The sequence below is a fragment of the Podarcis pityusensis genome (assembly GCF_964106645.2).
Source record: "Podarcis pityusensis genome assembly, chromosome: 13".
NCBI lineage: Eukaryota > Metazoa > Chordata > Lepidosauria > Squamata > Lacertidae > Podarcis > Podarcis pityusensis.
The window spans coordinates 1729268-1751866 of NC_138038.1; the positions used below are offsets into that span (position 1 = coordinate 1729268).

Here is a 22599-nt window from a genome sequence, read left to right on the forward strand (position 1 = left end):
CCTTCTGCAGGCATGATCTGCTCCTGTGGAACTGCAGCCTACGGACAGCCTTTAAACCTTCCAGGATGAGGGGGGGGGACCCTCTATAGCAGGGGTTTGCAAAGCTCTCCCCTCAGTTGTCTGCAAAAGACACACAGGCCCCAATCACACCATACACTGAAAGCACTATGATACTACTTTAAATAGTCATGGCTTCTCCCTAGTCAATCCCTCTTCACAGAGAAGTCTGAGAACTGAAGCTCCGGGAGGAGAACAGGGGCCTCCTCCCAACTCTCAGCCCCCTTAACAGACTACAGCTCCCACAATCCTTTGGGGGAAGCCAGGACTGTTTAAAATGGCATCCTAGCCCCTTAAATGTGTGAGCATGGCTCAACTCTACAAATAAATTCAGAGACACACATCTCCCCACATCAGACTTTATTTTTTTGTCTTCTCTGTTGCTACTTGAAGAAAATATAAGGCTTGGATGAGCAGTGATCCACTTAAGGCCTAAAATGGTTCTTGTGCCTCAGAAACCAAGATATCTGAAAAGGCAACAATGGGGAAAGTGGGGGAAGGAGGCAGGTTGCAGGTAGTTCAAAGGGTGAGAAGTTATCCCTGAAGTAAACAGTTGCAAAAAGGAGTGAGAAAATATTTCGACTCCGGTGAGATTAAAAATGTCACTCAAGAAAGGTAACTGAAGGCTGGTTTTCATTATTACTTCTTTGTGCAAATCACACACACACACTCTTTGCTGGCATCTGTTGTGGAGAAACACCTAATTCAGTTAGCACATCAAAAAACCAGGTACAAACAGCCATACCTGCTGCACCATCGAAGCATCTAACTATACAGGAATCCCAAAATATACAGAGATTATAAAATATTAGGAATATATATATATATATATATATATATATATATATATATATATACACATACACATATATGGAATACAGTACCACTTAGCTAAGCTTTATTGCCAGGTGCCCCTCATTTCCCGAGACTGGTTATAAATAAATCTGTTAGATAAAGATTATAAAATACTTTTTAAGCTCTTGAACGAGCAGGACAAAAGGTTCAGGAAGACCCTGGAGACGATCTCCAGGTTGTATTGCTTCAGTTTCGGTAGAAACGCATTTCTAAGTCGAGCTTCTCCGGAGGCTGAGACCGGCCGGAGGGGCTGCTCACAGGGACCAGGAGACCATCTGCTGGAGGAAGCGCTTGGTCAAGCCTTGTAGCTCAGTTCAGCATTCATCTTTGTGTACATTTCGTAGATTGCATCCAGGATGGGTGTCGCCTTGGAGAGGAACTGGTGGATCTTCTCTAAGGTCTCCTCTTCCTTCACCTCTTTGCCTTTTTCCAGGGCTTTCAGCAAATCCGATTTGTAAGGGAGAGCATACACAGAGCCCTGGGTGAGGACAAAAGAGAGACAGAATAAGCCCAAGTCGCACGAAGCAAGAAACGCCAGCTAGCGCAGTTGGTTAGAGCGGAGGACTGAGAACGCCAAGGTTGCAGGTTTGATTCCCAGGTGGGACAGCTGCACATGCCCGCATCACAACAGGTTGAACTAGATCAGGCATCTCCAACTTCAAATAGGCTGCGATCTACTCCCCAGTATAAAAAACTGGCGGTGGTCTACCCATTGTCATTGGAGGGACGAAGAGCGTGCGTGGGGTGCGTGTGTGGAAGGAGGTGGCTAACTGGACGCAGGAGGGCGGAGTTTAAGTGGGGGGGAAGGAAAGGGAGGCAAAAGTTCTCTCTTTGAGGAGCCAGTAGGCTTCTCTCCCCCCCACCCCCAAGCCAGCCCTCTCTCTCCTCCCTAAAGCAGCTGCTGAAGCATGGCCAGTCAAGAATTTAACGTGGATTGGTGACCTTTTCCTTCAAAATTATAGGCAGGGCTTCGTATGCCAGCTTCACCATTTCCTTCACTGGGTGCAGGAATTTTATTGTCCAGGGTGCAGGAATTTTATTGTCCATTTAAACAGGGCTCTGTTTTTGCACCTACACATAAACACACACCACTTTTAATTATTATCTGAGATGTGGAGGGGAGGGAAAAGGAAAAGCAGGACATTCCAGGACCAAATCAGAAACCGGGATGGCTTCAGTAATTCCGGGACTGCCCCTGGAAAATCAGGACACTTGGAGAGGATGTGAATCCTTCTCTTTAGCTTTGCACTCATTTGTCATGTTCAGAGTGAGGCTTCATTCGCATCATACATTTAAAGCAGTCTCAGACCACTTCAACAGCCATGGCTCCCCCCCAAAGGATTCTGGGAGCTGTGGTCTGCACGGTTGCTGAGAGGTGTTAGGAGAGTCCTGTTCCCCTCAGAGGCCTACAATTCGCAGAGCTCCATGTGATGGTTGAACCACCCTGGGAATTGCAGCTCTTTGAGGGGAACAGGGGACTCATCCTTCACTAACTACAGTGCCCAGAATTCTTTGGAGGGAGCCATGACTGTGCTTTCAACGTCTGGTGTGAATGAAGCCCGAGTTATCTCTGCCCTCCTCGCCCAGAAGACCAGTGCACAGGGCTGCCCTTCCTCATCCCCCCAGGAAAAGTGCCAACATGCCAACCCAGTCAGAGGACGGAAGGTGTGGCAAAACCGCCTGGAGTTAAACACCCACCCCACCTGAACTGCAGTGGAAAATAAATATTGTACAACATGGAGAGCAGACCAACATACTCTTAGGGATGATCTACTGTTTTGTCTTGTTTAAGAAAAAAAGATAAAAAAGAGGGGGGAGTACTTCTTTATCAGTTGAATGCAAATCTAGGGAACTCTCTGCTCCTGGATGTTTGGGCATGTCTGCATTCTGCAACTGGCAAGCACAGAAATGGATGGCGGGTGGGAGGCCCAATGCTGTGAGAATTTCAGTCCTCATGACCAGCAAGACAGACTTGAAAGCATGTGTAGAACAACAGCTAAAATCTCAGGAACCAGAGAAGTGGGGAAGGAGAGGAGGGGCGCTGGATTTCCATGATTTCCTCAGCGCCTCGTACTGCTTCACCCCTCCTAGTGACTAGCAGAAATACACACACACAGGTGGAAAAAAATTATGCACATGGCAGAGTTCACCTTGTTTTCCTGGTGCAAGACTCAGGTTACCTTAGTGCAGAATTCCTTCAAAATGCAAAACAGGTATAACTCTGGGTTAGATTTCTACACTGAGAACAGGTTAGTCAGTGGCTATTAGCCTTCCTAGCCTGAAGCACAGTCAGCAATGGGATGTCCAGCAGGATTCTCCTTAAGACCCATCTAGGTCAGCATCCAACAGGGGCCAACCAGACCATTCTGGGGCAAATCCACAACTGAGGCATCTCCTGTAGCTCTCCCTGCCCCTGTAGCTGGCATTCAAAGAGAGACTGCTTCAGAATAAGGAGGTTCCTTCAGCTATCATTTCTGGTTACCTCACAGCTCTGGCCACCTCACCACAAAAAAGGATACTGCAGAACTGGGAAAGGGCCACCCAAACAATCAAGAGGCTGGAGTGCCTCCCCCATGAAACAAGGCTGCAGTGTTTGGGCCTTTGTAGTTTAGAGAAGAGGTGAGTGAGAGGCGACACGACAGGAAGCTTATAAAATCAGGCATGGAGCCCCTTGGGATCAGGTTGGCTCAGCTGGGTGGCTCTTGCGAGCTCCACTCACCAAGAACAGCTTCTGCAGCATCCAGCCGTGGTACTTCCTCAGTGCCAACTCATAGGCCTTGGTGGCATTGACCCGGATGAGGTTTGGGTTCTCCTCGTCCCTCTCGCCATCACACAGACTCTGCAGCAGAACTTGCATGAACTTCAGGCCCCTGCGGGAGAAACGGGGCAGGTGAGGCGGGGGGGAGACACCTGCCCTGCGAGAGGCACCTGCCAGGCACAGCCAGGAAACACAGCACCTGAACCTTTTGTCACTTAAAACAGGCCTGTTGTGAACTAGAACTCCCACTGCCCCTGACCACTGGCTCCACTGGCTAAGGCTGATGGGAGTGGCTGTTATTTGTATGCCGCCCTCCATCAGACCATCCCAGGGTGGCTCACAACAGAAAAATACAAAATGAGAATGCAAAATACATCGTAAGACAAAAACAAAAACAAGCCAATGACCACCATCCCCTCCCAAAAAACGAGAGCTGCACAGCTTCCTTCATAGTGGAGAAAACGGAGCAGCTGGAATCCTCTGGAGACCCTGGTGGGACTGAAGCCCAGCCCCGTCCTGGTCTCTCTCGCAAAAGAAGTGAAATTGGACCGAGGACTAAAGACTTGGTTGTTTTCATTCAAAGCAGGAGTGCTCTGGGGTAGAAAGATTAAACTGGCTGCATGCTGGGGGTGGGCAGAGAAACACAGTGAACAGGTGAGCTAAGCCTACTAAGCCTTGAAGAAGCGCACAGCGTTGAGCAGTGTTCAACAGCAGGTTGAAATGGATTGAAATAATAATTTGTTTTACTTTACTTATAACAAATACCTCTATGCACATAGTATCATTTGTATCTATCTATCTATCCAACCCTTCCTAGCTGATGCATCACAGCTACCTTCCAGATTCTTACAAACCATCCTTTTACTATCGGTATTTTTTTCATTCTTGTGTCACTATTAGTGCTTCTTTACGCTCCAGCTGATCACCCATCTATACTAATAAAATTGTCAAAATGTGGGGGTGGGGACAGGTTATCAGTGAAATGGTTTTAATCACTGATGCTAACATTTCCCACCACAGGCAGTACATAGTATATTCAGACCATTTTTCTTTTGTATTTGTGCAGAGATTGGTCCCAATTAAAGACTTCACACCAACAATTCTGTTCCTATGTTTTCCTGCCAATTCTCATCTTCCACTCTCTCCTAAAGCTTGGATCATGTTGTGGCAGGAAACACATTTTGGAACTCCCTGCTTATTGACATAAAACAGGTGCCTTTGCCATGCTCTTTTCAGCACTGGCTAAAAATGTTTTTGTTTAGGCAAGACTATCTAGCGATGCAGAATGTTGACATGTGTTTCAACTTGTTTCTAGCTTTATCACCAGTTTAAATTACCGCATTTTTCGCTCTATAAGACGCACCAGACGATAAGACGCACCTAGTTTTTGGAGGAGGAAAACAAGGAAAAAAATATTCTGAATCCCAGAAGCCAGAACAGCAAGAGAGATCTGGCTTCTGGCATAGCCTCTTGCTGTTCTGGCTTCTGGGATAGCTGCCGAAGCCTCTCCCAGGCAGCGGGATGAAGGCTCCCCCTGCCTGGAAGAGACTGCGGGCGGCTAAGCTGCCCTCTGTCCCTTCCCCCACCTCCCGCAAAAGCCAGCCAAGAGCCGCACACTCTTTAAAGGGAGCGTGGCTCTTGCGGGCTTTTCTATGAGGTGGGAGAAGCCCTGTCAGCATCCGCTCCATAAGACGCACACACATTTTCCCTTACTTTTTAGGAGGGAAAAAGTGTGTCTTATAGAGCGAAAAATACAGTAATTTCTGAAAGTTTTAAATAGCTGGTTTTTAATTGCTTTTTTGACAATTGTATTGTTTTATTCTTCTTGTAAGCTGCTTTCAGGTTTTTCTGCTTACAATCAAGCAGTCTATAAATTTCATGAAATAAATCAAATTATTTTGCAGAGTAAATAAAGACTCTCCTCCACTGGAGGTTTTAAAGCAGAACTCGGATGGCCACCTGCCAGGGATTCTTGAGCTGCGATTCCTGCATTGCAGGGGGCTGGACTAGATGACTCTTGCGGGTCCCTTCCAACTCTACAACTCTATGATGCCAAGTGTTGTCCCCAGGTGGGGAGGGAACAAGGGCCTCAGCCATTCCCCTCGACTCCTGGTTGCATTTTCATAGCTCAGGGTTTGCTGGTACCTCTCGGGTCTTTTAGACCAGAACTGCCATCTGCCCCGGCCAGCATGGCTCTCCTGCTGGGACGGAGAGCAGTGGCGAGATGAAATCTTCTGGAGGATTATTCGTTTGGCAGAGGGTGTTGGGTGACCACATTACATCCTCCCGTCAGCCCCCCGGGCGCCAGTGGGGCCTCCAAGCCACCACCCTCCAACCCGCAGGCACCTTTTCAGCCACATGAGTGCCAAGGTTGCCCCAACTTTTGGCCAAGCCGCTCCATGCATCTCCTTCTCCGCCTCCAAGATGTTCTGCAGCGTTTTGAACTTGGTTGGATTCGATTCGTAAACAGCTCGTATTTTCTGAAATAGAACCAAACGAAAGGTCAATTCAACAACACAGAGAATGCGGAACAGGTGACAAATAGCAAAAAACCAAAAGTCATTTTTGCTCTCTTTGTTTCTACCATCTCCCTCGTACATCTCACTTTTGTTTTGAGGACCGAGGGGAAGACAGTGGCTGCTACCAATTTTGAATTCTCACCATGTAATTAAAAATGTTTTTAAGAAGATGCCCGGGGGGGACTGAACCTGGAAACCAGGGCCGAAGTTAATTGGGGGGTAGCCAGAGTCTCATCCCTGGATGAAGCCTAGAGGGACACCACTGAGGCTCCCAGCTTGCAGGGGCTTCCTCTGACCACGGCCCCTCCTTGCGGCTCTGGAGAGTCTTTCATAGAGTGGATCCGGAGCTGCTGAGAACCAGAGGGATGCTAATTTGCTAGGGGATGCAAAAAAACCCTGGAAAAAGATCCTCCTTCCCCTTTCCCCCTGCCTGTTTTTGGAACCGTTTGCGGAAGAGAAATCCTGGAGAAGGTTGCTCTCCAAGCAAAGTTGAAAAGGGGAAGCTTTGTTTCTTTCTTTCTTCTTTTGTTTCCCTCAACATCTCAGAGATCAATTAAAAGCGGTGAAGAGATCAGAACACCACCTCCTGCCCTCTTTGGGAACAGAAGCACTTTGGAGTATTGCTTGCTTGTGTGTTTGTGTTCTGTGTGTGTGTGTGTGTGTGTGTGTGTTTGGGTTCTGAGGACAACATACATGTTTACACCATGAGAATATATGAAGAGGGCACTGGTGCATACAATCAGCTACAAAAACTGAGTCCTCTTTATACTGAAAATAAAATACCTGTAATGAAAGAAATGTGATGCTGATATACGAAGCACTTTGTATTTATCCCTTCCTGTAATTTGGAAGGGAAATGTAGCCAATCCACTTTAAATTATTCAGCAATTTTTTTAAGGAAACTTGTGGAGTATTTATTCTTTTATTTTATTATTTAGAGCCTTAAACTGCAAGCCTTTACTACTCAGAAGTCCCAATGAATTCAATGGAGCTTACTCCCAGGTAACTGTGTAAAGATTCTGCAGTCTTATACTGAAATCTTAAGCACTTTTCCTCAAAAGTAAGCCCCACCGAGTTCAATAGGACTTAAGTCTTTGGTGTGTGCCTGATTATTATCACAGTTTCTATCATTAGGAATAGGAGTAGGAGAGACCCACAGTCAATATCTAACTACAGGCCAATATCACTATTAAATTGCGATCACAAAGGCTTACAGAGGCCATCAATGAAATTATACACCCAAATCAGTCCGGGTTCCTCCCGGGAAGACAAATCTCGGCCAATACTAGAAACATTGTAGACATTTTAGAATATTTAGAAGCCAAAAATGATAAAAAAGCTGCCTTATTATTACTCGATGCAGAAAAGGCATTCAACGATGTTTTGTGGTATTACATTAATAAACAATCGGAGGTTATGGGTCTAGGAACAAAATTCAGAAAAGGAATAGAGGCAATATATGAACAACAAAAAGCAAAGTTAATAATAAATGGTAATCTAACAGACAATATCCCTATAACCAGACAGGGGTGCCCCTTGTCACCCCTGTTATTTATATTAGCTTTGGAACCGCTGCTGAATAATATCAGGAAAGAAGGAAAAATAAAAGGAATTACAATCAGAGAGAAATCATATAAAATCAGAGCATTCGCAGATGATATAATAACAACTCAGAATCCAAATCAAAGTATTCCAGCAGCTATTGATTTAATTACAAAATACGGGAAATTAACGGGCCTGAAGATAAACCACCAGAAAACAAAGTTATTGACCAAAAATCTAACACAGGAGGAGAAAACTGAATTACAAGAAAAAAATGGTCTGGAAATTAAAAATAAGGCTAAATACCTGGGGATTTGGATTTCAAATAAAAATATAAATCTCTACGAAGATAGCTATATTAAAACATGGAAAGACATAAAAAAGGATTTGGAAAACTGGACTAAATTACACCTTTCCCTTTTGGGAAGAATCTCGGTAATAAAAGTGAACATCCTCCCAAAAATGATTTTTTTTGTTTCAAACTTTAACAATTCTGGGAGGAATGAAATGCTTCCAGGATTGGAAAAAGGAATTAGCTAGATTTGTCTAGAACCGAAATAAACCAAGAATTAAACATCAGGTATTGATAGACAAAAGGGAAAGAGGAGGATTTGGATTACCAGATCTGGAATTATACCATGCTGCAGCAGGATTAGTATGGATAAAAAAATGGATTACACTAAAAGACACAGATGTTTTGGATCTTGAGGAGCACAACAACCGGTTTGGGTGGCACGCCTATCTAATATACGAAAAGGTGAAGGTCCACAAAGGTTTCTTAAGCCATGTAATAAGGAAATCACTTTATAAGATATGGAGTAAATATAGAGGAATTTTGGAACCAAAGATACCTTTGTGGACATCTCCAGCGGAAGCAATAGCAGTTAAAAGGAAAAACATGAAAGGAGAGTTGCCCACCTACCGGATACTACTAGAACCAGACAAAGATAAGCCAACTTTTAAAAAATGCCATCTGTCTGATTAGATACAGTATTTCCAGCTAAATCAAAAATTGTGTATAGATAAGAAAGAAGGTCTTGCCAAAGAAACTTCCACTTTTGAAAGAGAATTAATATATAATAAAGGAAAGTATATATCAAGAATGTATGAATATCTTTTAGAGTGGGAAGTGAAAGTGGAGCAGGTAAAAACATCAATGATAAGGTTGGCACAATACTTTGGATATAATATCTATATGGAGCAGTGGGAAAGACTGTGGCAACAAGACATTAAATTTACATCATGTTATAACTTGAGGGAGAATACCATGAAGATTCTTTACAGATGGCATCACACCCCGTCAAAACTTGCTAAAATGTACAAAGGTAGTTCACCAACATGCTGGCGAAGCAAAAAGGAGATAGGGTCTTACTATCCCATGTGGTGGACGTGCATAATTATAAGTGAATTTTGGAACAACATATATGATGAATTTAAGCAATTATTTAAATTCACTGTTAAAAAAAGGCCGGAGATTTTCCTATTAGGAATATTGCCAATAGAAATTAAGCAAAACACAAGGCCACTGTTCATGTACACAATCACAGCTGCGAGAATACTAGTGGCCAGAAGTTGGAAATGGAAACAACACCAACAATAACAGAATGGCAAACACTCATGATAGAGTATTTCCAATTAGCAAGGCTGAGTGGAAAAGTCAGGGGAACCTTAAATCAAAAAGTATACGGAGAATGGAAAATATTTAAGGAATATGTAAGACTATATTGTAAAAATGATACCATCCTAGCAGAATTGAATGATATTTGTGTATAATATATAAATGGAATAAATATCTTAGAGGTATATATGGAAAAAGATATAAAACAAACTGTGTGATAAAATCAAGACAACAGAAAAAGCATAATGAAAACAACTGGAAGCTTTTCACAGAAGACTTTATTGGGTAAGACATGGTGTATAAATATCTGGTACTTTTAATTGTTTTTTTCTTTTCTTTTTTCTTCTTGTTACTTTTAAACTTTTTGTACTTTTTGATGTGGAGAATATTTTTTTCCTTTTTCCTTTTTTTCTTTTCTGTGCTTAACTTTGTTGTACTTACCTTTATTGTAAGATTGTATTTTAAACCAATAAAGATGTATTTAAAAACTAAAAAAAAAGGAGTAGGAGTAGGAGTTGTAGTATATCATACAGTCATAATACTTCTTAGAAGTCCTCAAATGATCTCTGAGGAGATCTACTTAAGGCTGAATGAAAGCCAGGTACATACACAGACAGTTTTAGTATTTGGAAAGACTATCGCTTCTCCAGCCTCTTTCAAACTACTTTTTATGCCCTTTATGAACCAATGTGTTGTGTGGGTGTGTGACAAACTGGGTCTTTGCCCTGGGTGACAGCAAGCCGGGTTCTGGCCCCGCTGGAGCCTCCTGCCAGCAAAGCAGCTGCGTCCCCTGGGCTGGGGTCCTGCTCTGCCCCCCCCCCCCCATTGCAGGGCCATTCCCACTTGACTGGCCAGCCTCTCCCAAAGACGCACCAAGGCCCTTCCTTACCTTAATGTTCCCAGAGAGGTCGGCTTTGACTGGCGCATACACAATGGGCGTCCCCAAGCAATCTGAAAGGAAAAGGAGCAGCTTGGCGTTAATACAAACCACAGCTGCCACGGAAAGGAGCCCAGAATCGGGCACTAGGCACTGGAACATAGCTATAATGAAGAAAATCACACATCATTTGAGTTTTTGACAAGGACTAGAACCTCCAGACGCTGTTTATATGCTTTGGCATTCATTTATTACATAGGCATCTTTTTGAAGAGAGCCCTCATCAGAAGCCTGGCAAATCTGAACCAAACTTGACAACTGAACAACATGAATATTCTTGACTTTCCAATGGTGGCTCAGGATAAGCAAACCCTTTTATATTGAGTTTTCTGTTTAGCTGTCAGTCACATTGAATCCTGGAATTGTAGGGCCACGAGGGTTGCTCCTGGGATAGCTCAGTCAGTTAAGCACAAGACTCGTAATCTCTAGGTCATGGGTTTGAGCCTCACGCTGGACGAAAGAAACCTGCTCTACAATTTCAGGATTCAATGTGACTGACAGCTAAACAGAAAATTCTTGGCTTTGTTATTTTATCCCATGTGCAACTGTACTCATTCTTCTACGTGCCTCTTTTATAGTTTTGTTTTTCGTCTTTCAATTTTCACCTGTTGTTATAACTGTTCTTGTTTTCTATACATTATAAAACGAAATTTTAACCCAACATTAGACTCCTGCTTAAAGCCCAGTAAGAAGAAAGGAAACTGTTTCCTTTAAAAAAACCACCCCCTAGTGAGGGGGCACGTGAGAAGAGGGGGGCAACATGTTTGCACTAGTTTTCTGGTCCACAAGAAGGTGAAAACTCAGGAAGGGAGATTCTGGCTGAACTTCAATAAAAATGCCTTGCAAGCAAGAGTCAATGGAACCAGTATCAGGAGGGGTGAAAGTCTCCAAGGAGAGGTACCTAGGATCATATTATTATTATTATTATTATTATTATTATTATTATTATTATTTAATAGATTTATATACCACCCATCATCAAAAGAGCTCAGGGCAGCTCAGAAGATAAAAATACAAGGTGAAAGCACAAAACAACAAAAGAACAACCCCTCCCACAATCACATTTTAAAGGCTGTAGAGTATTAATCAGCCCAAGGCCTGGTTGAAGAGGAAAGATTTGCCTGGCACCTAAACATATGTAAAGAAGGCACCAGGCGGACCTCTCTGGGGAGAGCACCCCACAAATGGGGAGCCAGGACAAAAAAGTCCCCGTTTTGGCGTTGCCACCCTCCGGACCTCACGTGGAGGAGGCACACTGAGAAGGGCCTCAGAGGATGAACACAGAGTCCAGGATGGTTTATACAGGGAGAGGAGGTCCTTGAGGTCTTGCGGTCCTGAGCTGTTTAATTTGGGAGAAACTACAAAAGTCATCTAATCCAACCAGAGATGATGCAGCGTGGGAGGTGGTAAGGGGCCAAAATTTTGAGGGCCACCTTAGACTATCAATTTCTCTCAACCTAACTGACACTGCAGGGGTGTTGTGGGGATAATAAGAAAGGAAAACCAGACGCATGACAGCCTGATCTCTTTGGAGAGACAGTCCAAACGTTATAAAGTTGGATGTGCCCACACCCTGTACCTGCTTAACAAACGCATTCAGTGTCAGTGCCAACAGCCTTTTAGTACTTCCAGAAAATGTTTTGTTGGCCAGTTTCTAGTCGCGAAGAGTTCCAGTTTCCCCCAACCCTGTGATATCTTCACAGCTCACATCAGTTTATGAAGCCGTCAGGTATTCATACAGTTTTGGAGGGAGAAACATTTTGCTAGATGCCAAGTGAACCAGTTTACCAACATACCCATAAGAAGCAGTCTGGCTCTCAAAGCAGCCTTTGTACAGCTGATCAGACTAAGGGGGTTTGCGGGGAGGGGCTGCAAAGAGAGCTTTTATAATGCATTTCCTAACATAATAGCTCCTACTGTGAAGCCCAGGAGAGAACAAGCCTGCCTATTGTCTGTCGAAAGCATTCTCTGGAGTGATGAAATCGGTCAGAGGGGGATGTCTCTCAACACAGATCCACTGGCTGCATCGCCATTGGTGCTGGGGGGGAGGGGGAGCTCCAGCCCTCCAGATGTTGCCAGGCTACAAGTCCCACTGGCCACGATGGCTCTGGTGAATGAGTTGGAAGGGGTCCCAGGGGTCAGCTAGTCAAACCCCCATGAAGCTCCCTGGATGGCCTTGGGCTGCTCATAGCCTCCCAGGCAAACCACAGGGTTGTGGTGGGGATTAAGTGAGGAGGGAGGGAGAGAGCCCTGGGCCCTGCCTTGAGCTCCTCGAGAGAAAAAGGTGGGATATAAATGCAATGAACAAATGACTAAGCAGCCGGCTCCACGTGCCACCTCAGCTACAGTGAAGCGAGAGTCCGGTGGGTCTTCGTGGTTCTGAATGGAAGGGCTGCTTTAAACAGAAACACGAGATGTTTGCCTTAGATGGGCTTAGGATGTTAGTCTGCCCAGGATGGCAGCAGCTGTCTGCACTTTCGGGCAGCCCAAACAGGGAAAAGCAGGGGATTGAACCTGGGACATTCTGCATGAAGGCAGCTGCTCTGCCACTGAATTTTGGCCTCATCCAGGCAACCTATGGGGGAGTCCAAAGCGCCCCAGAAGGCCAGATGGCGAGACAATCCCCGCCCAACCTTCTAACAGTTCCCAAGAGCTTTTGCTCTTCAGGGCCACCTTCCCATCAGCCAGATGCAACAAGAGACCCAACATTCTTGCCTTTCTGGTTCCAGCCACACAATACCTGCCTGCAGGCAAGTGTACCAGCAACTTGAGCAAGAGCCGTGGCAGAGCTGCAGCCTTGCAAGAGTCACCTGCCAATTTGGCCCAAGGGGAGACGCGCTTCCACCCCCACACCTAGGTGTCTGCACCTAGAGCCAACTGGGTCAGAGAAAGGGCCTGAACCTGAGCAGCAGGATTTTCAGCACTGCTGTTGCGTCAAGCCGGTCAGGCAGCATCCCATGCAGATGTAGAGTGCAAAAGGTTGCAGGAGGGAGGAGGACGAGAGGAAGACGACTGGGATCTTCTGTGACCCTGAATGATTATCCAACTTTTCCACCTGTTGGAATGAGAAGCCAGGAAAGGCCTTGTTGCCTACAGAGCCCAGGAGAGCAGCCAGCTCAAATTGGGGTTCACAGCAATGGCCAGACTCTCAAGCAGACATGCCACCTGGAGGAGACAGTCCAAGTGAAGTCTCAACCTTTTATAGGATATTTTTGAGTTCCACACCAAATTTCCAGAAATATATGCTCCCTTGGTCCACTCCAGGATGTATGGGGATGTTAGGGGAGGGATAGTACCTCTGGTGGGGTAGTTTGCTCATCTTGGGTCCCCACTCAATACTCAGCTCTCACCTGGGGCTCCTAGAAGCTGCTGGCATGTGACAGCAGCCACAGCCTCGACTGGCCAGCTAAACCAGGTGAGGGTGGTTGATGGCTCTCAAACCCTTGGAGAATTAGGGACTTCCCCTGCATGCCAAGACAGGCTCGGGCAGATTGAGCAGATGTGACCCGTGGTGGATCCAATGGTCAAGAGGGTGGTTTCTGCCCTTGTTGTAGAGGGAAGAGAGGGGCAGATGGGGCTCATCCACCTGAGAAAGGAGCCCATCTGAGATGATTTATAATGAAATGAAAAGGGTATTTAAATATACCTTTCTGAAGAAACCAGAGGCCTTTCTCCTGGGCATGGTCGGCCAATTGGTGTTAAAGAAGGATAGAACTTTCTTTATGTATGCCACAACAGCAGCAAGAATATTTATTGCAAAGTATTGGAAGACACAAGACCTACCCACTCTGGAAGAATGGCAGATGAAGGTGATGGACTACATGGAATTGGCGGAAATGACTGGCAGAATCCGAGACCAGGGAGAAGAGTCGGTGGAAGACGATTGGAAGAAATTTAAAGACTATTTACAGAAATATTGCAAAATTAATGAATGTTAGAATGATGTTGGAATGAAGTTAGGTGGTTTAAGCAGTAATGCTATAAAGGTGTATGTAAAAAAGGATTGATAACAGATGAAAATTTAAAGTTATAGTATATTAAGTTAAAGGATCATGAGAAAACAAAGAGGGAAAGAAATTGCTGACTTAAACAATTGAACTGGAATACAAAAAAGGGAGGTATGAGGAGGTCAGGGAAACAAGGATATGAATGTAAGTTATGGAAAGATTGATCCATTTTTCTTTTTCTTTTTTTTCTTTTTAAGTGTCTTTTATTCTTTTTTCTGTATTTTGTATTTTGTATTTTTCTTGTATTTTTACTTTTTGTTTTTGTGTAATTCTTTTGTTCTCTGAAATTTTAATAAATATCATTTAAAAAAGAGAGAGAGAAAGGAGCCCATCTAAGGGGACATATCTGGGAGAAGATAAAGCCAAGGAGTAAACCCTGTACAAAGCCAGAGTGGAGTACCTAAGATGATCCCTAAAACATAGCAGTTGTATTTCACCCCCAGAGGCACACTCCATCGTCTCCAAAGACAGATGCCTGTCAACAGCTGGTCCACTCCTTTGTACTATCCCCCTACTTTACGTTAATTATGGTTACAAACTAGGATTCTAACATTTATATACACATTCATACTCATACGTTTCAGAGATTTGGTCCGCCTTTGCCAATCTGGAGTGTTGGCTGGGAGTGATGGGAGTTGTAGTCCAAAATATCTGGAGGTATCAGGATGGCAGGGGCTAGATTAGCTGATCCACTTTGTGCCTCTACAAAACAGCTGGAGGTTTTTTAAATATTCTGTATATTCCAAAATATACAGCCAGCAAGGGTTCAGAATTACATCAAAACAGAAGAAGTGTCTTGGGTAGCTTTGCATGAACATTATCTTATTTGTGGGAGAGGAAAAGGTGCCGTGTGCAGAATCTGTGAAACTATCCCAGCATCCCAAGTGCTGTCAAGCTCCTCCTAAAGTTCACACTACGGACCTCCATCAGGTACGCTGGAGGGCTACCTCGGATTAATGCAGCTTAAAGTTGTGTAAAAATGGAAGCGTGACACATGGCAGGGCTGTTGTGAGGAGAGAAAAGACAAGGAAGTGGCAACACAATAGACGTGTAGAAAATTATGCCTGGCCTGGAGGAAGGGGAGAGAGAAAAGTTTCTCATAACACCACAACTCATGGACAGCCCAGGAAGCTCAGTGTTGGGAGATTCACTTATGCATGCAGCACGTAGTTAAACTAAGGGACTCCCTCCCACAGGAAGCAGCGGTGGTCACCAGCCTGGACTGGGCAAATTCCTAGAGGAGGAAAAGGCTCTCAGTGGCCACCAGCCAGGACAGCTCTGCTTTGCCCCCACATTCAGGGGCAGCAATGCTTCTGAATCCCAGTTGCTGGAAGCCACAGGAGCGGAGAGGTCTTCTTGCACCCAGGGTTCTGCTTGCGGGCTTCTCCTTGTGGCATCTGCTGGACTAGATGGGCCACTGGCCTGATCCAGCAGGCCTGATCCTTATGCCCTCATATGGACCACAATCAAGTTCATAGAGCAGGTTGAACTTTCATTAAGCGCTTTATGAAATAGCAACAGATCACCCTAAATGGAAAGCTATCCTCTCCCCACCCCCAAAAAACCACCCTGGGGAGAATCCTTCAAGTTTTGACAAAGCTCCCAGAAGAAGAAGCTGCATAGCTGCTGGGCAGATGGAAAGCAAAGATAAGTCTGGGATTTGCCACAGCGGATTTCTCTTCTAGGGTGCAGCACTTGGCAGGAGCCCTTGCTCAAGAAGACGTCTGGCATGAAGAAAGAGCAGCCAGTCACTGCTCCACACTCACCAGAGAGCCAGGGCAGGGCAGGGCGCTGCTCCAACAAGCCAGATCCTTGCCTCTGCCACTCCCTTGCCGCTAGATGGGATCAAATCCCCTGATCGCCAAACATATATGCTTCATTTGGCGTCAAGGCCATTGCACGGGGGGGGGGGGGGGGCGGCCTGAATTCTGCTAGTTCGACACGACTCCTTCCCCAAAGTAAGGCAATTTCCACAGGCTGCTCCAATTCAGTTTTACATTCTTGCACTCAACCAACCTCCCAAACTGTGTGCTTAACAATTGGCCATTATAAGAACTACGAAACTCCTTTTTGGAGCTGTGTTGCTTTCCCCCCTCCCTGCTTTTCCTTTTTGTGTCCTATCTCTTAGATGACTGCCTTGTTTCCATTGTTTAAAAATGCTCTAGAGAGGCAGAGAATCTGCCAGGTGAGCAGGGCTGAGCTGTACTTACTCAGTGGGCCTGGATACACATATCAGAACCCTGCTTCATTGTTCCCGAGTCCCAGCCTTCTGAACTGGTCCCCAGCTTGATCCCTTCCCAGATTAGGACCTTTCATGAGCTCTGGCTCTCATGAATTTAAGGTTATTATTTTTTTAACAATTGACAGCTCCGCTCAACAGATACCCTGAGGCTGGTACAGTGAGAAGGCAGCACATAAAACATAATCAGCCCAAGGTGCCCAGGGAGCAAAGAGTTCCAGTTACATCCATTATGAAAGTGCGCTCCTTATTTGACAAGCCAGCGATCACTTTCCTTACGTGGCGCATTTTGATCACTGGTGGCAAGAAGTGCAGCCAGGCAGGACAAAGCGCTCAGCGACTCCTTGGCAAACATTTGCTCAACTTCTCGGTTTACTCCATGGCCTCAACACAGAGATTTTCCTTAGACAAACCCCGTTCAGAGGAGCTGCTCCAGCATCTCCTGAAGGCAGAAAAACAGACAACTGCCCCCCACCCACAAATAATCCTTCCTGAAAAATAAAGATATCTAGGTGCACAGACTGTGCCATGTAATACTCAGGATCACAGGAAAAGACTCCCAAGCCCAGAAGGCACACCCCACATTTCCAGACCGTGGGCTACTCCAGCGGAAAGATACTCTGTGCATGCTCAGAAGGACACCATTTATCTCAAGAACAGTGTTGAAGATGGGGTCTGGTTATTGACGCCATGAACCAGGGAAGCCATTCCAGGACAGGGCTGGGTGCCAAGGGTCTCAGTTTGAAAGAGAGCAGAGAGAGGAGCCGGACGCTGCCTCAGCTTCACGGAAGTTGGCCAGTCCCTCTACAGCAAGCTCTCCTCCTCCACAGACACCCAGATCATGAAGAGCCGTGTGTTGCTGAGCAAAAGGCCTAGAGAGGGATCCCTCCTTCTTGCTAGAGTTGCTTGGGAGGGGTCCGGAGGAAGAGGGCTGGAGAGCAAAGGAGGGCCAGACGCCAGTCCCAGCAACGTCTTCAACGAGGGCAGTTGAGCCTGGGTGAACTCTGCTGCGTTTTCCTTTTCTGAATAAAAAAGCTGACTTCACATTGAGTCTACCTTCTGACCTGTGGATGAACCTGCCTTTCCTGACAGCCCCCTGGCATCCTGTGGTTTCCAGCAACTGGTATTCGAAAGCCCTGCTGCCTTCCAGTGTGGAGGCAGAGCAGAGCCATCCTGGCTAGGAGCCACCGGCAGCCCTCTCTTCCTCCATGAATTTGTCCAGTCCTCTTTTAAAGCCATCCAAGCTGGTGGCCATTGCAGCCTCCTGTGGGAGGAAATTCCAAAGCTTAACTATGTACTGAGTGCAGAAGCCCTTTCACTGTCCTGAATCTTCCTTCCTTCCTTCCTCCTGAATCTTAATGGCTGCTCCCAGAGGACATGCTGCAATGGAGGTGCCTTTCTGAGCACGTCCAGAGCACCTTTCCATGGTCTGGAGGGATGCAGCCAGTCCCTGGGAAAACCAGAAGCACAAAGGCTTTGCAAAGAGAAGGTAATGCCCACATTTGTGGAGACTGTGGACAGGCAGAAAGGAGGTTTCCTCCCTGCCCCGTCATACAAAAATCAATTGGGGTTACCCAGTAAATCTCAGTGTTGGAAGAGTCTGGACAGGCTTCTTTAAAGCTTAAACCAATGGAACTTGCTCCAACAAGATCATGGCCACCAACCTGGATGGCTTTAAGACAGGATTGGACAAATCCATGAAGGATCATGACTACTAGCCATCATGGCTGTAATATTGTTGTGCACACCTCAGGGCCCCCCTCTGATATTTGGCCTCTTGTTCTCCATCCTAGAATGACATAGGATCTGCAGGTGAGGTGGGGAAAGGCCCACCCATTTGTCTCTATGGCAGCAGAGCAACCTCTCTGGACATGTAAACAGCAGTATTTAACTAGCAAGCTGAGGCCATTAGCTTAGCCAAGAGACTAGTCAAACTGGATCAGTAGGTTTCCTCTCACTGATTCTAACTCTGCATGCACAGGATTGGAAGGGACATGTTGGTATCATCCAGCCTGAGCCCCCCCCCCCCAAAAAAACCCCATAACAATGCTATAGCTGGGAATCACAGGTGGGGAGAGAGCTGTTGTGCTTCTGTGCTTTCCATTGGGGTGGCTGGTTGCCCATTGTGAGAAAAGGATGTTGGACTTCAGGGTGCCCTGGTCGGATCCAGCAGCATCCTTCTGGTGGCCATTTCTTCAGCTGCGTTTAAAAAGCCTATTTCTCTTGTAGGGCTAGAGGCAAGAAAAAGAGGTTGCTGGGTGCTGCCAAGATCAAGCCTCTGGATCTAGAAGGAAAGCTGAGTCCCTGCCAGACACACAGCTGCAGGATAAGGCCAGGCTGGCAATTAGGTAACCCAAGTGACGGGGTGCCACCTCCCCACAGGTTCATCTCCCCAGCCACACCTTTGCAGGTGCCCCACGTAACAACAGGCCCAAGGGCATGGCAAAGGCCCTGCCAAAACTTGTCAGAAGAGACAGATGGAAACCTTAGGAAAGAGTCCAGCATCCTGTTCCCACAGTGGCCGACCAGATGCCTCAATGAAAAACATGCAGGCAGAACCCAAGCCCAAGAGCAGCTCTGCCCTCCTGCTGTTTCCAGCAACCAGCATTCGCAAACATTGCTGCCTCCAATTGTGGAGGCAGAGCAGAGCCATCCTGGCTACCGGCCATCGATTGCCCTGCTCTCCATGAATTAGTCCAGTCCTCCTATCAAGCCATCCCAGTTGGTGGCTGCCATGCCTCCTGTGGAAGGGAGTTCCAGAGTTTAACTGCATGAGGAAGTCATTCTTTACTCGGTCCTGAATCTTCCATCACTCTGCTCCATCAGATGCCCCCGAGTTCTACGAGGGAGGGAGAAAAACCTTCCTCTAGCTGCCCAGTCTCTGCAGGCCAGGCATAATTTTATAAATTTCTATCCTGCTGCCTCTCACTTGCCTTTTCTCTAAACTACAAAGTCCCAAACGTTGCAACCTTTCCTCTTAGAAGAGTCCCTCCATCCCCTTCATCATTTTGGATGTCCAACTCTATTCCAACTCTGAAATATATTTTCTGAGGTGAGGCGGGCAGAAATTACAGCTGAATGGCACCTCTTTATTCCTTTGAATGCCAGCTACTGGTGGACCTGAAAGATCTCTCAAGCTCCAGCAGCATTGCAGTGAGAGCAGCCTTGGCCAACCTGGTGCCCTCAAGATGTTCTGAACCGAGTAACTGAATAGGACAATCCTGTTTTTGAACTGCACCAGCCCTTTTCCTACATAAAATGCTCTTCTTTTGCGTAACAGCTGTCTTTGTCCTCACAACAACTCTACTGAAATTAAATCATTTCTTTTCTTGCTTTTTTTAGAGTGGAGAAGCTGAGGCAGAGCACAAAACAGCAGGTGACTCTGTGCCAAGGGCTCCAACGCTGCTGCGGAACAAATGGTCAAACCCTGGTCTCCCAGCACTCTAACCTCACCACCGGAGGAAGCCGCCTTAACCCCGAGTCTGGCCTGAGGTCCCTCTGGCTCATGCTGTCCACATCAGGTCTCTTCAGCCTGGAGTCCCCAGAGGTTGTTGGCCTACAACTCCCAATACCCCCGGCCAACTTGGTCAGTGCTCAGGGGTGGTGAGAGTTGTAGTCTTAACAACCCTGAGGGGCCCAGGATGGCAAAAGCTGATCTATACTGAGTGACCGTGGGTCTCCAAGGGTTCAGACCTGGGGGTCTCCAGCCCTGCCTGGAGACAGCAGAGACTGAGATGGGAGCTGGGTGTCCAGCAGCACAGAGGCTCCATCCCTGAATTGGCACCGTTTACTCCAAGCAGCTCGAAGCAGTGCTGCTGAATCAGGCCAGAGACCTGCCTTTGGCACTCCTGCAATCAAGCTTTTGACAACGGCCCACTAGATGTTTTGAGCAGGGTGCAAGCGTGATGCCCTCCTGCTTTGCCCCTAGTATTTGGCACAGATACACTGCCTCCTAACATGCAGGTTCCACACAATGTCACTCAGGTCTGCAATTCACCCATCAAGCCAGCGGGAAAGAAAAGAAAACCACTACTGCTGCCAGGCTGGGCAGTGAAGAGATGTTAAGAGACACAGGCCTGGGCCAGCCGGGGCCCCTGCAGATGCAGAAGGACAAAACTCTAAGGCCCAATACAAGAGGAAGCACTCAAAATATTCAATAGCAATATTCAACACAAGAGGTTTATTTAATGAATTGATATCGCACCTTCCCTCCAAAGAGCTCAAGGTGCCCATAGACTTCTGTCCATCACCATGTTGTCCTGACAACAGCCCTGTGAGGTAGGTTAGGCTGAGAGGCAGGGACTGGCCTCAGGTCACCCTGTGGCTGAGTGGGGATTTGAACCCTGGGCTTTCCCACTCGAACACCACTCTGGGTCTCAAACTATTTATAGTCCTTTTTATCATTTCAAGTTATTTTCATTGGCTCAGACTGTACAGGTTGTGGGATCTTTGTGATTTCTTTTACCTTTTTTTAACTGCCCTTTGTGTACAGCCTTGCAGAAAGGCAAGATACAAATGGAGAAGGGAAGGAAAACTATTCTCCTCCTTGGATAGTGGCAGAGCAGCCCCTCTCTCTCTCTCTCTCTCTCTCTCCCCCCCAGCCTCACCCGCTCCCTCCGCGAAATGGGCGAGGGGAGAACCAGGCCGCCGACCCGGCAGGGCTCTTGTCCGAATGATGACAAGAAGCGCGACGAAGCCTCGGGACACGGCTAGGCTCGGGAAGCGTCCCCGGGCGCGCGCCCATCCCCGCTTCGTACCTCGAGGCGCCGGCCGAGTCTCCCCGGGGAGGAAGGAGGCGAGCAGCCGGCCGCTTGGTCGCGTCCCGGGGCGACGCGGGTCTCCGCCCGCCCGCCGTGCAAGCGCGCCCCCCGCCCCCGTCCCCGCCCGGAGCGAGCGCCGCTCACCGAAGAAGGGCGGCAGGTGCGCCACGGCCTCCAGGAAGGGCTCCGTGTCGATCTGCTTGTCGGCCGGCAGCGCCTTGAACTCGTACTCCAGCAGCAGCGCCATGGCGCCCCGACGCCCCGCCGCCCGCAGCCCCAGCCGAGCCCCGCCAGGCAGCCAGCGGAGGCGGCGGCGAGAAGCCGCTTCCCGGGGCGGAGCGGGGCGGAGGCGGGGCGGCCCGCCCTCCGCAGCCGGCGACGCCCCCACGCCCGGCGGGGCCCGGCGCTCCGGAGCCGGGCAGGGGCGGGGAACTCTCTCAGGGAGGCTGGAGTCGACGTGCCTGCGCTGCCGGGCCTGGATTAGAGGACCCTGCGGGTCGCTTCCCGCTCTTCCCTTCCAGGATTCCGCGGGGGAAGAGTCCCTCTGCCTTGGCTGCTGCTGCTGCTGCTGCTGCTCCCGGGGCTTACAGCTCCCATCCCACGGTCGCCAACCTGGAAGTCAACTTGCCCAGGGACTTGTGCTTCACTTCTTGCCCAAGGCTGGAAGTAAAGCACAACCTCCTTGCTCAACCTCCAACTCTCCACAGGCCTCAGTGCATTTTTTGCCCATTCTGGGCTCTTTTAGGGCTGCTTTGGCCTTTGAAAAGTCACCTCTAGGTTCAGCGCAATGCACACATGCACAGTCACACATCAATGGGATGCTCATAAATTGGTTGGGCAAAAATATCTTTCTTCTGCTGTATTTTATTGAAGATGATCAGAGTTACATTCATCCTATGTTACACTCTATCGTGTTTGTTTCCATTCACTGATGTTATTATAGTGGTACCTCAGGTTACAGATGCTTCAGGTTGCAGACTCTTCAGGTTACAGACTCCACTAACCCAGACATAGTACCTTGGGTTAAGAACTTTGCTTCAGGATGAGAACAGAAATTGCGCGGTGGCAGCGGGAGGCCCCATTAGCTAAAGTGGTACCTCTAGTTAAGAACAGTTTCAGATTAAGAACGGACCTCTGGAACGAATTAAGTTCTTGCCCCGAGGTACCACTGTATAACATGTTGCTCTGCTATGTGGTATCTATGTGTGTAAGACATTTGTGCATAGCAAACACAGGTGCTGAGTGCCAACAGGACTGTAAAAAACAAGATTGGGCCACTGAGAAGCAAGAGGGGAAGTCAGCGCATG

At 47.2% G+C, this 22599-nt stretch overlaps 1 protein-coding gene across 1 annotated transcript; it reads right to left on the reverse strand.

The window, feature by feature from the left end:
* Positions 1-402: 402 nt before the first annotated feature.
* Positions 403-21593, reverse strand: GLTP (glycolipid transfer protein). The gene is made up of 5 exons (XM_080979237.1): positions 21437-21593; positions 10239-10300; positions 6017-6150; positions 3632-3782; positions 403-1390 (listed from the first exon to the last, which is right to left on the reverse strand). The coding sequence occupies exons 1-5, from the start codon at positions 21537-21539 to the stop codon at positions 1208-1210; spliced, it is 633 nt and encodes a 210-aa protein (XP_080835363.1). The 5' UTR covers positions 21540-21593; the 3' UTR covers positions 403-1207.
* Between the last annotated feature and the right edge of the window lie 1006 nt (positions 21594-22599).